General features: G+C 43.2%; 1 protein-coding gene across 3 annotated transcripts in view; it reads right to left on the bottom strand.

The window, feature by feature from the left end:
• Positions 1 to 12,620: 12,620 nt before the first annotated feature.
• The window catches only part of arap1 (ArfGAP with RhoGAP domain, ankyrin repeat and PH domain 1), a 60,242-nt gene continuing 54,931 nt past the window's right edge, over positions 12,621 to 17,931 (bottom strand). For 2 of the 3 annotated variants that reach the window (XM_085379459.1, XM_085379460.1), the window contains 3 exons: positions 17,418 to 17,481; positions 16,947 to 17,105; positions 12,621 to 14,354 (listed from right to left, as the gene is read on the bottom strand). In XM_085379459.1, the coding sequence (XP_085235585.1) occupies positions 14,322 to 14,354; positions 16,947 to 17,105; positions 17,418 to 17,481 (256 nt within the window). In that variant the 3' untranslated portion in view covers positions 12,621 to 14,321. Of the gene's footprint in view, positions 14,355 to 15,468; positions 15,507 to 16,946; positions 17,106 to 17,417; positions 17,482 to 17,931 lie in introns of all 3 variants that reach the window. The other variant, XM_085379461.1, reaches the window with a different exon arrangement.

Below are 17,931 nucleotides of genomic sequence, written 5' to 3'. Positions count from 1 at the left end.
GACCTGGCGAGGGGTTACTGGCAGGTGCCGGTCTCAGGGGACTCACGTCCTAAAACAGCCTTTGTTTCCCATTGTGGGCTGTTTCAGTTTCGCGTGCTCCCTTTCGGCCTCTGCAACGCACCAGCCACCTTTCAGAGGCTGATGCACAACGTCCTCAGCGGCCTTGTTTACAAGACATGTGCTGTATATCTGGACGACATTGTGGTTGTGTCCCCTACCTTTGAACAGCATTTGTTGGACCTGCGGGAGGTCCTTGAGAGACTTAGGTCTGCGGGTCTCTCGTTGAAGCTTAAGAAATGCCAGTTCTGCCTGAAGGAGCTCACCTTCCTGGGCTACCGGGTTACCCCGGATGGCATTAAACCGGACGATGACAAAATCAAGGCTGTGATGCAGTTCAGAACTCCGTCCTCAATGAAACAGGTGCGGCAGTTTCTCGGTCTGACGGGATACTACCGCAGATTCGTAAAGGAATATGCTCGCCATGCAGAACCTCTGCACGCCCTGACAAGGAAGGATGTTACCTTTCAGTGGGATGACAGGTGTCAGGAGTCCATGGACTTCCTGAAACAGAGCATTGCGACAGCGCCTGTCCTGTCACTCCCTGACTTTTCCCGGCCTTTCTTCATCCATACGGATGCATGTGACCTTGGCTTGGGGGCGGCCTTAATGCAGAAGGATGCAGAGGGTAGGGAAGTAGCGGTCGCTTACGCGAGTCGAGCTCTTCACAAGGCAGAGAAACCATACTCTACGCCAGAAAAAGAGTGTCTGGCTGTGATTTGGGCTTTAGAACAATTTCGTCCATATGTGGAAGGGCTTCATGTGACGGTCTTGACTGACCACAACAGCCTTAAGTGGCTGATGTCACGCCCAAACCCTACTGGCCGGTTGGCGCGGTGGTCCCTGCGCTTGCAGGACTTTGACTTTACCATCGTACACAAGGCGGGGGTACACAACAGGGTGCCAGACGCTCTGTCTCGCAACCCACTGCCTGCACCAGAGGGTCCTCCTATTGAAATCTTGCCGGAGCATGCTGTCATGTGGGGCATGGATCTTCGTGCCCAGCCTCCCCTTTTGTTAGAGGACCGAACACAACTAAGGCAGCTGCAGTTAGATGACCCAGGTGCAGGTCCAAAGCTCCGAGACCTGGAGTGTTCCCCCAATCTGGGTTCGGACGCCAGTCCTTCACCGTCCTTGGTGGTCAATGACGGCCTACTCTATTACCGAGGCCCGAAACATAAGCGCAGTCTTCGGCCCCAGGAGGAGCTGAAGCTGTATGCTCCTACGGCTCTCCGGGGTACCCTGTGTGGTTATTATCATGACCACCCTACAGCAGGTCACCTGGGGATTGCTAAGACACTAGCGAGAATGCAGTCTAGGTTTTACTGGCCCAAGATGGCATCGGAAGTTAAACGCTACGTCTTGTCGTGCCCAGTATGTCAACTCACAAAACCCAGTCAAAGAAAGCCAGCGGGCTTCATGGTCCCCATTTCGCCCCAGCGACCCTGGGAATACGCAGGGGTCGATTTTGTCGGACCACTACCTCGCACCGCTTCGGGGAACTCGTACATACTGGTCTTCGTAGACTATTTCTCGAAGTGGATCGAAGTGTGTGCGGTTCGGGATGCGACGGCTCGAGTGGCAGCCAGTAAGTTCATTAACGAGGTATTTGCTAGGCATGGGGCCCCTAGGTACCTTATTTCGGACAGGGGCTCACCTTTTGTCAGTGAGCTGTTTGATTCTGTTCTCTCCACTCTTGGGTCCACCCACCGCCTCACGACGGCGTATCATCCGCAAACTAATGCGACCGAAAGAGTGAACAGAACTCTCAAAACGGCCATCCGTGCATACGTGGGCGATAAGCACGCGTCGTGGGATAAGTTCATGTCCCAAATCTGTTTCGCGCTGCGCTCAGCCCCCCATGAGAGTACAGGACTCAGCCCTGCTATGATGTTGTATGGTAGGGAGCTGGAGACACCCCTTGACTTGCTTACTAATAGGGCTGCCACAAACGATTATTTTGATAGTCGACTAGTCACCGATTATTTTTGCGATTAGTCGACTAATCAGATCATCATCCATTGGACGTACAGCGTACAGCTTATTGCACCAGCAGCATCTGGTCTTATATAACTATCATTAGCTTACAGCTTGAAGTGTTTGTGCTAACTAAAAATAAAGACAAGATGGTAGTTTATTAATTTTTAATGAAATTTGCAGATTGTTTCGGTGAAGTTTAATAAACTCCTTGCTTTCTAAAATATAACAGGACACCGGAGTATATTATCCAGCGTCTCAAACTTCTGATGATCAGCTGTCTGCTTGAAGTTTATTTAGCTGTGCAAAAACTATAACTTTAATCTTAGCCAAACCGATTTACTCAGGAACAAATAAAATACTAAAGAAAGCCAAACAATAACATTTTAAGTTATCTAAGTGACTTATATATCATGTTTAACCTGAGTAGCGAAAGACAGTGGTGGGTTTGAAAACGATTTGCCGGGAGTCCGGTGTTCTCACGGCTCTAGTTAGCCTTGCCCCCGCCTAGCTAACGAGCTAGTGGGTAACAGACGTCTCCGAAAACGTCTGAGAGCTTTTGAAAATATGTGGTGTCTTGATAAACTGAGCAGATATTTGAGGTTTACACAGCTACATTCTCGCCTGAAAATATGTTAAACGTTTATTTTGTGACCCAGAAAGAATAATAAGAGTAAAGTTAAAACTAACTAGCTGCCGCCATTGTTGACAACTGCGCTGGGCTGCGCTATGAATTCTGGGACACAGCTTCTTCTTCTTCGGGGTTTAACGGCAGCTGGCATCCTTGTACATGCAGTGCTGCCATCTTCTGTTTCAGTCCGTTATTACACCCTTAAATCCTACTACTCATTCCTGCGTCCTTTGTGATCTTACAAAGCTTCAAACGATGCGTCGACTATTAAATTAGTCGTCGACGATTTTAATAGTCGACATAATCGTGACTAGTCGACTAATCGTGGCAGCCCTACTTACTAAGCTGTCTGGAGAGAGCGAGGAGTCATCCATGCCCTATCCGGAGACCCTTAAAGCGTCGCTTCAGGAGGCCCACGATCGAGCCAGGGAGACACTGGCTCGCAGCCATGCTAGGCAGAAACGCTACTACGACCTGAGACGCCGGCCGATGACCTATGCAGTCGGAGACTTGGTGAAAGTCAAAGCTCATCATCGATCGGACGCTCAATCTTGCTTCACGGCCAAGCTGGCACCCTTGTTTACAGGGCCCCTCCGGGTTACTCAGAAGCTTGGGGAGGTCAACTACAGATTAGCCAAGATTGACACTGGTGAAGACGCAGGAGTCTTCCACGTCGTGAACGTTCAGCCATTTTACTCCTGGGACTCCACATCTCCTTCAGGGCACCGGACTTCGTCCCAGGAGAGCCTGGATGAGACTGAAACGGGGGAACAGCCCTCATTCCCGAGTTCAGGGGATATCGGAGCAGGCGGGCACCCCGCTGAGGGCGCCTCTGAGTCGCCACCGGCCGAGGGGGAACAATATCATTTGAGACCCCGCCGGTGCCCCAGAATCACTGAGGGTTGGACTGCTACCAGGTGGACTAACCGTCATCATACGGACAGACTCAATGTTGACTGAGGGTTGGTTTCATACATGTACATGCTGTAATTGTTCTGTTCATAAGGGGTGATTACTTGTTCTGTTCCACTGAGCCCTGGTAATCGTGGCCCGTGAGAGCCTTTGTTTGGTTTTCTGTTATACTGATTTGAGTGACCGGTTGTGTTGTATGTCTGACTGTTTCCCTTGTCTATGACCATCTCTGGAAGATGGATTGGCAGTAATACTGCATGTTCTATATTGTTTGCTTCAAGCACTAATTTTGTTTATTGACTGTACCAATGCTATAAGGTAAGGGTGTCTAACAATTCCTCCACAACCTGCTTAGTACCTAATGTAACTATGTATAGTGAAGAAGGGTAGCGGGAGGAGGGTCACCTGGGTCCGGCTGAGGACAGCCTGCGAATTGCCGGGGGGGTGATGTAACAAATCTTTTGGGTTATAGCACCACTAGGGGGGGTTGCCCAACTATTGTAGTAGCTGTGGGGGTCTCCTAGTGGGTGTGTGAGTTGTTAGCGGCAGCCATTTCATGCTGCTCATGTTCCATGCTCCAAGAAAGCACCTTACTTACTGTTGTGACAAGCTGGCGCTGGTGGTACCAATCCCCGCGCATGTAGGTTCGGACGAGTACAGCCGAGGAGACCTGGCTTATAAAGTGTAATGTTGCTGACGGCGAATAAAGGTCTGTTATTGGATTTAACCGACTGGTTCCGTGTTATCCGGCTAACCTCCACACCACATGCCCGCTGGACCGGCTAGCCGCTCCTTCCTCGCCAGACTGCTGTTACACTGTACAGTTCAAGGATGCAGCTCACAAACCAAGCCTCAGCCTGATAACTTAGTACTTCTCACTCTTGTTGAAATACCCCTCACAAAAAAAGGAGTATAAAACAAAAACTAGTAATAAATAAAAATAAAGAGCGCTGCTAAACACTAACTTTGAAGATTCATTTTTGTCAGTGGGTGGTTGTGTTTGCCATTTCCATTTTTTTGGATGAACGGCGCCAGACCAGTTTATGAAGTTGGCCAAAATTAAGCAGGAGCTTTGGTAGTTCATTTCTGTACTGCTGTGCTTCGACATGGTCAAAAATCAGGTTGCTATGGTGAATTGCTTGTCTCCCTCATCCTTTTTTTTTAAATGTCATAGTTTAAATTTATTTATTTTACAGGCTACAGGTGCCTAAGGAACAAGCAGAAAGTCAGCAGTCACAGGAAAAGCTGGCTGACAGGTCGACACTGAAGGTGAAAATAACTCAAAGTAGCCTCTGTTCCAAATCTCTCTAAGTAATATTTGGTTGCCCGACATAACCTCTTTAGCCAGGCTGGGGCAGGACAGCTAGACAGTTGCTGTCTGATTGATTGCGAAGAAAAAGAGAGAAGAAGAAGAGAGTGGTTGCCATGGGGATAAGGAGAAGGGGTCCTTTTTTTTGTCTTCTCGGACTACCAGTAATTGGTGATAAACTTGAAGGGAGGGGCAGAAATCAGACGCAGCGAGGCACAACAGCTTTTGCCAGTATGAAGAAGTGCAGCAGGACTCAGGAAGCGTGTGTTTGTGTGATAAAAGTCAACACGAGCTCACAAAAAAAAAACAACATAGAAAAATAAAATTGAGCGAGCGTGTGTGTTTGTATTCATGGGAGTTTGTGTGTTTTTCAGTCTGGTGGAGGCGACTGGAGACAAGGTGTTAATGAAATGTATGAAAGGAAACTGTTGCATCCAGCTGAGAGATACTCCATGAGGCACTGCAGACCATCGAGCACACAAGTTCACTCCAACTCCATTTTCATTTGCAGCCGGCAGGAGGAAAACAGCACACACACACACACACACACACACACACACACACACACACACACACACACACACACACCTGGGAGCTAAAAACATCAAGTGAAGGTTTAAAGTGAGATGGGAGAACTGCACATATTACTTTGTCTTTATGTCAGAAGTAGGAAATAACAGCGCGTACCACCTCGTGCTTTATGGCTATACTTTATGTTTTCCTTTAGAGTACATACATTTTTATACCAATGTAAATGGTAATTTGAAAGCAACGTGAATGGGTCTCAAACAGAGAAGTGTAACTGGGGACTGCACTGGAGCTATTATAAGACTTTCAGGTAAAAAACTCTAGGGTTTTTATTTTTCACACATAGGCCCCTTTTGATTAAGCCAAAGTCAGTCCTATTAATGTGTTTTCACACTTGGTTGATCTCAGCCTTCTTCTCTGCTGGGTTTCCTTCTGACAGTCAAAAAGTGCTGACAAATTGTTCAAAGTTTGTTTTGAGGGCTCGCTGAAAATTCACTTTACTGTATTCGACCTGGTCAGTGCAAAAAACAAGAGGGAAAACCACAGAAAGGAACAAAAAACAATGAATGACAGCAGTGTAGATACTGACCTTACACACCATGACGCCATAGTTTGTCAGTGTTCATCAGATATAGACAATAAAAGATCAGAAAACATTTCCTGGTCTGATAAGAAGGTAAAAAACATGAAAGTGTGGGTCCATCCATTCATGTGTCAACAGATCAGGCTAGTGCGTTCAGGCCAAAGGTGTCTGGGATATTTTCTTGGCACACTTTGGGCCCCTTGTACCAACTAAGCATCATTTTACCCAACAGCCCATTAACTGTTGGTGACCACATCCATAACTTTATGACCACAGTGCACCCACGTAACAAAGCTCAAATCATCATCAAACTGGTTTCGTGAACATTGTAATGGGTTTACTGTTCTCAGATGGTCTCCATAGTCTCAATCCAATAGATTCACATCATGGATGAGCAGCTGACAAATCTGCAGCAGCAATCTGATGCTGTCATGTCAACATGGACCAGAATCTCTGAGGAATGTTTCTGGAACCTTGTTGAAGAGTTAAGGAGGTTCTGAAGGCAAAAGCACAAGCAAGGCGTACCTAATAAAGTGTCAGCTGAGTGATGGATTGTTCACATATCCGTTTTATCATGTAGTCCACGTGTAACCTTACTGATGCTTTTGTGTTTACGTCTGTTTATTCTATGACATGATGCAGGCTGTAAATCAGCCTGACCTTAGCCTGCGATGCATGTGGTTCTTATTGTTGTCGCACTGACTCAGACCCACACTGGGACTTTTTGTTGCATGTTTATCAGTGTGGTTGTTTTTTGGTTTTGGTTTTTTTCACCCTGTCGATTTCTGTTTACTTGTCATCGCAGCTATTGAAGGTTCCCTTAACTAGAAATCCTGTTGCAATATTATTAAAACTGGAGTAACTTCTAATAGAGTCTCATAGTTCAATCCAAATCAGAATTATGCATCTGGCCTCTGACCTAAAGAATATGATCAGCGATTTCCTGCGTTACTTATTTGATCCATTCGGCTCTTATCTAAATATAATTTGCCCCATTCTTTTTCATCTCCGTGGCTGCCATTATCTCTTCACCGTGGCAAGTTAAGCCACAATTTAGATCATTAAAACCACGGCAGAGGGGAGTTGTAACAGTTGTTGTTAAATGACTGTCCTTAGAGGTGATATTACACGTGACTCAGTCAAATTTTCCTCATAAATCCAAATCCAGTTCTGAGTTGATGGCAGATTTTCTTATCTCAGGAGGTTGTCGTTCTTCCCCTCTCACCTGTGCACATTTCTTCACACCTCTTCAGTCTCCCTGACAGCTGCTTATATTACTGTGTGCTACTGAACTTCAGCACTAACAAGGGGAGACACATGCTGCTTCAGAAAGACACGAGCACGGCCTGCTGATACAAGTATAGCAAAAAAAAAAAATCATTTTTATGGTTGCAGTGCAGCGGAGATCGACGGCTTTAACGCCATCAGGTCTTGCTGGACTGTTCTCTTGACAACAAAGCAGAAGAATCAGTATTTTTGAGGCTGAAATGATTTCTGTGTGGAAGCACAAAGATCAAACAATATGAGCTGATTTATGATGTCCACAAAACTCATCTTAAGCGGTAAAGTTTCACAGGGGTAAGCAGCCGGCTCTGGCACAGCGAGTGAATGAGTGAGAGCAGGGGGCCGTGTAATTACCAGAATCCGCGCTGATGCAGCGTGCAGCCAAACACTGCAGGTGACTGCACAGAAAGTGAAATGAAGGACACAAGGAATGACAAATAAATTGTAGGTTAACCACAGATAGCTTGATTATATAATTAATGGCTGACTATCGTGCTGGTTGCTTCTGAAGGGGACAGAAAAAAGAAAATCAAGTGAAACATTTACTCTTCTGTGCAAGACCTGATATCAGCCCTGCAGAGCATGCTTTTCAGTTACTAAAGACAAAACTAGAGAAAAAGACCCACAAACACCAACTGATGGAGGCTGCAGAACATCTATTCAATTCAATTCAATTCAATTTTATTTATATAGCGCCAAATCACAACATAAGTCGCCTCAAGGCGCTTCATAGATACAGAGAAAAAAACCCAACAATCATATGACCCCCTATGAGCAAGCACTTTGGCAACAGTGGGAAGGAAAAACTCCCTTTTAACGGGAAGAAACCTCCGGCAGAACCAGGCTCAGGGAGGGGCGGCCATCTGCTGCGACCGGTTGGGGTGAGAGAAGGAAGACAGGATAAAAGACATGCTGTGGAAGAGAGACAGAGGTTAATAACAGATATGATTCAATGCAGAGAGGTCTGTTAATACATAGTGAGTGAGAAAGGTGACTGGAAAGGAGAAACTCAATGCATCATGGGAATCCCCCGGCAGCCTATGTCTATTGCAGCATAACTAAGGGAGGATTCAGGGTCACCTGGTCCAGCCCTAACTATATGCTTTAGCAAAAAGGAAAGTTTTAAGCCTAATCTTGAAAGAAGAGATAGTGTCTGTCTCCCGAATCCAAACTGGAAGCTGGTTCCACAGAAGAGGGGCCTGAAAACTGAAGGCTCTGCCTCCCATTCTGCTTTTAAATACTCTAGGAGCAACAAGTAGGCCTGCAGAGCGAGAGCGAAGTGCTCTAATAGGGTGATATGGTACTACAAGGTCATTGAGATAAGATGGGGCCTGATTATTTAAGACCTTGTATGTGAGGAGCAGGATTTTGAATTAAATTCTGGATTTAACAGGAAGCCAATGAAGGGAAGCCAAAACAGGAGAAATATGCTCTCTCTTTCTAGTCCCTGTCAGTACTCTTGCTGCAGCATTTTGGATTAGCTGAAGGCTTTTCAGTGAGTTTTTTGGACATCTGATAATAATGAATTACAGTAGTCCAGCCTGGAAGTAATAAATGCATGAACTAGTTTTTCAGCGTCACTCTGAGACAGGATATTTCAAATTTTAGAGATGTTGCGCAAATGGAAGAACGCAGTCTTACATATTTGTTTAATATGTGCATTGAAGGACATGTCCTGGTCAAAAATGACTCCAAGGTTCCTCACAGCGTTACTGGAGGCCAAGGTAATGCCATCCAGAGTAAGAATCTGGTTAGATACCATATTTCTAGGCTTTTCAGGGCCGAGTACAATAACCTGTTTTATCTGAATTAAGAAGCAGAAAGTTAGCGGCCATTCAGGTCTTTATGTCTTTAAGACATTCCTGCAGTTTAACTAATTGGTGTGTGTTATCTGGCTTCATGGACAGATAGAGCTGGGTGTCATCTGCATAGCAGTGAAAATGTATGCTATGTCTTCTAATGATACTGCCTAAGGGAAGCATGTATAATGTAAACAGAATTGGTCCTAGCACTGAACCCTGTGGAACTCCATAATTAACCTCAGTGTGTGAAGAGGACTCTCCATTTACATGCACAAATTGGAGTCTATTAGATAGATATGATACAAACCACTGCAGTGCAGTACCTGTAATACCTACAGCATGTTCTAATCGCTCTAATAGGATATTATGGTCGACAGTATCGAACGCTGCACTAAGGTCTAGCAGGACAAGCACAGAGATGAGTCCACTGTCAGAGGCCATAAGAAGATCATTTGTAACCTTCACTAAAGCTGTTTCTGTGCTGTGATGAGCTCTGAAACCTTACTGAAACTCTTCAAATAAGCCATTCCTCTGCAGATGATCTGTTAGCTGTTTGACAACTACTCTTTCAAGGATTTTTGATATGAAAGGAAGGTTGGAGATTGGCCTATAATTAGCTAAGACTGCTGGGTCTAGAGATGGCTTTTTGAGTAAAGGTTTAACTACAGCTAGCTTGAAGGCCTGTGGTACATAGCCGATTATTAGAGATAGGTTGATCATATTTAAGATCGAAGAATTAATTAATGGCAGGACTTCTTTGAGCAGTTTTGTAGGAATGGGGTTTAAAAGACACGTTGATGGTTTGGAGGAAGTAATTATTGAAGTTAAGTCAGAAAGATCAATTAGAGAAAAAGAGTCTAACTTAACATCAATGGTACTAAGAGTAGCTGTAGATAATATTACATCTGTGGGATGATTACTGGTCATTTTTTCTCTAATGATAAAAATTTTATTTGTGAAGAAGTTCACGAAGTCATTACTAGTTAACGTTAAAGGGATTGTTGGCTCACAAGAGCTCTGACTTTTTGTCATCCTGGCTACAGTGCTGAAGAGAAACCTGGGGTTGTTCTTATTTACTTCAATCAGTGATGAATAGTAAGATGTTCTGGCTTTGCGGAGGGCTTTCTTATAAAGCAGCAAACTATTTCTCCAGGCTAAATGATGATCCTCTAAATTTGTGACACGCCATTTCCTCTCCAGATTACGAGTCATCCGCTTTAGGGTACGTGTTTGAGAATTATACCACGGAGTCAGGTACTTCTGATTAGAGACCTTAGTTTTCACAGGAGCTACAGTATCCAGAGTCGTACGTAGTGAGGAGGTGAAATTATTAACAAGATAATCGACTTCTGTTGGAGTAGCGTTCAGATAGCTGCTCTGCTCTATGTTGGTACAGGGCATTGAAGATGATAACAGTGGGTGGATTATATTCTTAAACTTAGTTACAGCTCTTTCAGAAAGACATCTACTTTGATAAAGTCTACTCTCCACCGCTGTGTAATCAATTATTGTAAATGTAAATGTTATCAGGAAATGATCAGACAGGAGAGGGGTTTCAGGAAACACTGTTAAATGTTCAGTTTCTATGCCATATGTTAAAACAAGATCTAGAGTGTGATTAAAGTGGTGGGCAAGAAATATATTATTACTGTAGATGTTCATGAATGTTTAAGCCTCGGAAAATGTGAGACCGTGTGTTAAAATGGCTGTAATTCCTAAATAGCTCATGTAAACCTTTTGTTAAAATCCTGAAGTTAGAGATCAAAATCTGCGCTTCAATCACGTTTTGATTGTATGAGTGAAAATCCACTGTGGTTGACTGCAGAGAACCTGACTGTATGGCAGAGAATTCACGTGAAACTGGGTTTTGCATTTTCGTTTCTAGTCAAACTCAAACCCAGATTGCAGTTTATGGCCAAACCGATTCCACGGGTCACTTTTTGAAACACTGGGAACACGTGGACAATCGCAAATAATTGTGGTTAATATGGGGGGAGCGTGAAAAATCTATCAGTAATCAATGGCAAGCCAAATGTGTCAGTCGTGATTCTGCTGATCACAATTACTGAAAATGGTGCAATCCAAACGTTACCATTCCTGATTTATGTCTGCATGGTTGTCTGAATCAGTTTTGCGCTTGGAGATATATTCTGATAAACAATCAGATAATGAGAAATCTTTAATTCTGCCATTGTGTACTCGAACCCACCACTGATTGTCTTCCGATGCAGTGGAGCACGCAGTGAAAACCAATTCAGGCTCCACTCACTCACGCTGTTCTTGTTGTTGTGTGCCCTGAGTGGAAATAAAGGAAACACAGGTGGATGTCCAGATTTCTGCGGGAGGCCGTTGTCCCTTCTATTGTTTGTCAAGTGAGAATTTCAAATTTTTTTTCAGAGGAGGCGTAAGGCTTAGAGGCGTCTTTTTCACTGCTGAATTCAAGTCGAACTTTCACCATGACGTGTGTTTTCGCCCCAGTCCGCCAATGTAGGTAGAACTGTTCTTAATGACTCATGTGGTTAAATACAGGTCACACTGACTCACTGCACCATCTTGTGATGCAAACTGGGATTATACAAAAGTACAGGCAGGCTCTAGTTCAATTTCAGCTGATATCTATTCCACATGAAATGATGTTTTTCACATAAAGGCACAACAGCCGTTTGTTCAAACTGTAAAGCACTCATTTGTACACAAAGTACCATTATCCTTACCCTCGTTTCCCATTCATGGTCTTTTTCCCCCCCTAAACATCTGTCTCCATCCTTCTGCTTTATGCAACTGCTGTCATGACCTATATAATAAAGGCCACTGTGTTTGTGTGTGTTCTTGCCCGCTAGGCCTCCTGTGCGTGTTTGAGAATGTTTTGCTGAAGATCTCCTGTGTGCACATCCCTCGCAGGGCTCTCTGGTGTGTCTCGAGGTACAGGGTGACCCTGATGTGTCAGATCTGTTTAAAAAGAGCGCACTGGAGTGCTGGTGGACCACTGTGACTCAGTCCCTCTCACACACGCAGGAAACTTCCTCAGGGGCCTCCCTATGATCACTGTACCCCACACACCCACACAGCTGACATTTTTCCTCAGAGCTCATCAATAGTCTTCCTTTTTATAAGTGTAGCATGACACCGTTATAAAACCTGCAGGGCTCACCAAAGTTTCTCTCCAAAGTGTATGTGCATCTGTATCCGAGCCCATGTTTTCACAGCTACCCCGTGAAGTGCTGTACTGTGTATAAAGGCACAGAAGAAGCAAGTAGATTACCATGAGGGCAAAGCAGAGCTGGAGGACATCAACCTTCTGGAAGAGAGATTTCTTCCAAGAGTAAAAGGAGTATGCATGTTCCACAGGAAACAAGCAACTAGCAGAATGTGTTTATTAGAGTTTTAGAGATGCAATAATTTGTAAAATGCACAGTAACAGAATACAAAAGGCAGGGACAAAGAAACACACCATCTATAAACAGTATCTAACAGCCTCTGTTGGACTTTTGTTTTACAACTTTGAATTGTAATGATGTAAAAAGGATGAGAGTGATCGAGATTAAAAAAAAAAAAAATCCACATTATGTGAAACATTTAAAATAATCACCTGCATATTTTAACCCATCGATACTTCAGCTAAGTGTTCCAGAAATCACATAAAAGGGATTCTTTTTGTGCAACACAGGTGTGAGCGACTATTTATGTTAGATCACACCGGAACCTGAAAGCTACAACTTATACACAGGCTACCTTTAAACCTGAAAACTAAAATCTGACGATCAGCGCCAAGAACCTTTGGAAAGTAAGTACACCCACTCTAAATGAATGTTGTAAAACAATAAACCACTAAGAAGTACAGAGTGAATACTTTGTATACAACGTGCTATTACACAGTTGAGTCTTCAGGACTCCTGCTGAGGTCAGAGGGCAGTTAATGGCACACTACTGTAAATACATATTCTTCACAGGAACTCAACTTCAAGGTGTTTACACATGTTGATGAAGATCATCACCAACTCAGGTTGAGAAAACACAGCATCACAGCGTCCTCTGCTGTCAAAATAAATAAATCTTTACATTACGGGAATCCCACAGGTGAGAACATTAAAAGGAAGCGACGACGAGGAATTGCTCAGCGATGCTGGTAAGGCAACTGTTGACAGATTAATTTCTTTACATTAAATATATACAAGGTTGGATTCATGTAGAAGGAATGACGGAGCATCGTAAAGCACTTCGTTTCTTGTACCTACAGATTATTCAGCACCACTTTTGTGCTCCTTACTATAAAAAACACGATCCCGCGAAGATTCTAAGCTGTGCATAAAGAAGATATTGAAAAAGCGACTAACACATAATCTAAAACGTTATAAATACTGCTGGTTAATGTGCTGTATTCTGTAGCTCAGGATTTATTTAAAAAAAAATCATCTACAAAGAGGATGCAGTGCCTGTGAGGATGGGAAGAAAAGATAAAGGAAAAAGAGAAAAAAATAATGCCTTTTTTCAGCACAAGATTCTCCTTGCTTTACTCCCTGAAGGTCTTCATATCCCCATGTAAACGCACTCTATGCACAGTGCTGCACATGTGCACAAAAGTGGCAAAAAGCACAAAAAAACCCTCGGACTAAGGTTTTCCACAGCACCGGCCAATGTCCCGTGGACTAACATCATCCATCACCTGTCATTTTTCAGTCCAGTTTGGTCCCCTTGGAACAAACTCCAGTGAGAAAATCAGGTCACAGTGTCCTCTGATATCAACGTCACAAAAGCTACAATTACTTAATTTAAACTGCACACTGATCCGATGATTTGTTGAGCAAAGAGTACAGAACGTTTAAAAATATGACTCGGCTGCAAAATCAATGTCAAGCTTTTGATGTCTAAAACAAAAACCTGCAGACCATGCTGTGCTGGTGCCCAGGATTACTGGTCTTTTGTGTGCCCCCCAAAAAAAAAAAAAATATATATATATATATATAAAGAAATAAAAGTTTGTCTCTTATGAGTCCAGTGGAAACATTAGGTGCAAGTCAGGTTGGAATCGATTCTGGCCTCTTCAGGGAAACTGTGGTCTGACAAACTGTTTCTCTTCATTCACTTCATCTGTGCACGGAAAGCGGTGTGATCCTGTTGTCTGCTGAATTCTTTTCATTCCAGCACGTGTTCAAAGGAGGTGCAAGGCCATTATCCGCATACATTATAAGTGTTTTTCTCAGTGTCTGCCCCTCGGGAATGAAGTCGTCACTGGAATGTCTAGGGGACATCCGATGAGGCCGATGATCCAACCTTGAAAGAAAACATTCAGACAGTCAGCCTTTCACCAAAATAAAAGAAAACAAATATCACAAGCAGATCTTCTCATTCATAAACATCTGGTAAGACTTGCAGCTTCACTTAGTGAAACTAGCTTTCAGTGTTCTCCCTAAACCTAAAATTAGTTTCACAACATTTTTAAAAGTCCCCCAGGAGGTCAAGCTTAAAATTCTCATTCAGACCACAGATGTCTCGGAGCCATGGCAACCAGATATGAGGCTGCTCATGAGATGCGGACTCAATAAGCTCCGGTCAAGAGTACATATAAACACGGACATGCAGCCTGACCAATGAACCGAGGGATCGGCTTAAACTGAGAGACTTTAACTTTCACTCACACTTTATGATGTCTCGATTTTCAGTCAGAAAAGTCCAAATATAAGAAACAGAAGCATGCTGTATCTCAGAAACTTGGCACAGAAAATACTCATAAGTAACTTAAACAATGATGTGTTATCAAAATTACAAATTCCACAGCTCAAAGCCGAGCCTGATTTAAATTTGGCCGCTCTTCCCTTCAAGATAGTCTCCTTATACGATCATCAGGAGTTCAACCACCAGACTGACCAGACTTTACACAAGCTATAATATATATATATATATATATGCTATAACATTATGCTGATTATGCTATAATATCTGACATTCTAGCATAATCAAACCACCTAGCAATGGACTACATCTTTAGGCCCATCTTTAGGAGTTTGCACCTATCACACCATATTAAAGCACTTTAGCTTTAATATGGTGTGATAGGTGTCATCTACTTTATCTCCACAAAAACTGAATTATGCATGACAAACTATGACAAACACCATCACATTGCCTAGCAACCTAAATTGCTAATTGACGGTAATGTAGCATCCCATGCACTAATAAAAATATTCAGAATACTTTGAGTACTGAGAGACTCGAGCACAACAACAAGTGAGGTTGATCAAATGCACAGAGACTATTGAATGCACAGGAGACACACAGTTCAGGGTGACCAAAATTAATATGCTACTAAAACAGAATTTGTGTGTGATAAAAAAAAAAAACAACAACCAAAAAACCCAAAAAACTCATGTGTATAAAATGGTCCTACCTTCCTTACTGAGACCATTATCGAAAATCTTTAAGGAACTGAAAGATAAGCATATTTTTGATGAACAACAAAACAGACAAAAATGTATTAACCTGAATTCAAATAGTGCCAAATCACAACAACAGTTGCCCCAAGGCGCTTTACATTGTCAGGCATAGACCCTACAATAATACAAATGGAAAAACTGTGTAGAAAGGGTTAAATGACTGCCAGAAAAGTCCATTTTATAGACAAACAGACACACACACAAACAAACACACACAATCTGTGTACCAGATTTACTCTTTCACTTCACATCGAAAATTGGACATATCGACATGCAGTGAATCTCTTCTCAACTACTAACACACTCGCACTCTCTCTCTCATCCTCTGTGGTCCTATCACCACAGCAATCACGCCTCTTCTCACACTCCAACATCATGTCGATACACTGAACAGGCAGGAATCAATAGAAAATATGCGGCAGGCAACAACACAGCAACCCTGAAATCAGGCTATTGCCGGTGGAAGTTACAGCAGGCTGAGATGAATTTTTATGTGCTGCTGCAATCTGCAGCAAAATATTGAGCGGTTTGTGATAACAAGAAAAGAGCAGGAGGAGACAACTGCATCATCAGATTGTCGACGTTCTGTTCTGCACCGACGACTGAGCACAGGGCTGAGGGGTTTAGGATGGCTGCATGAACACAATATTGATGCTGCTAAGCAGGTCTGGTTCAGTGTCAGAGAACTTAAAAATATAGTCCGGCGAACTAAGGTGATGTTTGTTCATGCCAAGAATACAATTCTGTGAGCTGATGAGACACCAGTGCTGTGAAAGTATAGTTTGCCTGCAAGCATGAGCTCTCTCTGAATGTGTTATTGTTTGTGTCTTTAGTGCTCTGAAGCAGGCTTTGGCAGAGCTTCACCAGGATAAGTCTGGCTCAATCAAAAAATAAAATAAAATAAAAAAATCGTCTAAGGCTCTGCACACAGTCTGGATTCTTAAAACATTTTTTTGTTTTGGTTGAACACAAATCATTTATCATCTTCGCAGCTCGTGAAACCACATGAGATTGCATTTCATAATATATTTAATTGATTAGTTTAATATTTTAAGAACCCAGATCCTGCAATGATCGTTAAATCACAGACAAATCATGAAACAGAGATTATTGATCCTGCACAGGTGAATCCCTCAAACTTTACTGAAAAGTTAACAAAGAGAAAAATTGAGCATGAAAAGTTCTGCCTCAGGAGACTGAACGCTTGATTTCATGCACAATCCGATGTATTCTATTCTGAATAGAAATCAGACTCGCAAAGTGCAAAATTGGTATAGGATGTGCGCAAATTTGCACTGCTCTTTGATTCGGCTCATGGTTGAGGGGTCTGGACCACCTGCGCAGCATGAAAGTCTCTGATTAACTGGGCAGCTTTGCAGTGAGCTGCCTGGTTTGTCGTAGATTACTCCCAGTGATTGGTAGATTGACTCACAGCAAGCTGGTCTTGGCTGAAAGCTGCAACGCTGTTCCGCATCTCATTCTCACTGCCACGCAGTGGTATCAGTGACACGTTACCATGACGTGTGTCTGGCAACTCACGACTCACGCGCTTGTGCTGGAGTCCATCCTGAGGCCACACGTTACCATCGTACTTTACCAAGGAGGAGAAACCGAGAGGAGAGAAGACAGACATGTTACGATACTACAATATAATACTACTACACTGTGAGGAAACTATTTAAATCATTTAACATGGTCCTGGTGAGGATTACTGATTTCAGTAGTGCTGTTTTATTTACTTTCTTTATTAGAGTTTCTAAAACTTCTGCATCGCTGCTTGGTTTTTACAAGAAATTCACAGTTTTCACAAATAACAACAAAAGAAATAAAACAAATCATAACACATTTAAATGATTTATTACAAATTTTCCACCTCTCAGCAGGTGTTCAGGGAGGGACATACCTGAATACTGAGAAATGTAGCATACCACTCTCTCATTTCTGACTGGGTCTCACAGCAGAGATACCTGCAAATAAATAGAGGCAGATAAGTGAAGCAGACAGTGCGATAAAAATCAAACTGTGGGCTGAGTGTGTGTGTGTGTGTGTGTGGGGGGGGGGGGGGGGGGGGGGGGTCTTGGGAGACAAGCAAACAGTGAGGCAGAGATGAATTCGAGGACCAGGGGAAATTTGGAAGAAAAAAAAAAAGAACAAGAACAAAGGGAGGTAGTGAAAACTGTTAACTGAAATTGACATGTTCTCTCCTATGACACCTGACAGTGACGCCACAAGCGTAAACAGTGAGCACGACTACTAATTTAAACTTCCGCCCAAAACAAACAGGGAAAATATATATACATATCATCATAAAATGAAAATGACTGTGTCTGCACCTTCAGCATCCAGCGTGTGTGCCTGTGTGTGCGTGCCTGTGTCCCTGAAAAGTGCGAATTCGTGCCTCTGTAGTGTCTGCATGC

The sequence above is a fragment of the Rhamphochromis longiceps genome, linkage group LG14 (assembly GCF_057381845.1).
Source record: "Rhamphochromis longiceps isolate RC_006_pf linkage group LG14, R_longiceps_female_GT1.1, whole genome shotgun sequence".
In the NCBI taxonomy this organism is placed as follows: Eukaryota; Metazoa; Chordata; class Actinopteri; order Cichliformes; family Cichlidae; genus Rhamphochromis; species Rhamphochromis longiceps.
This window is presented reverse-complemented; position numbering and strand designations above follow the sequence as displayed.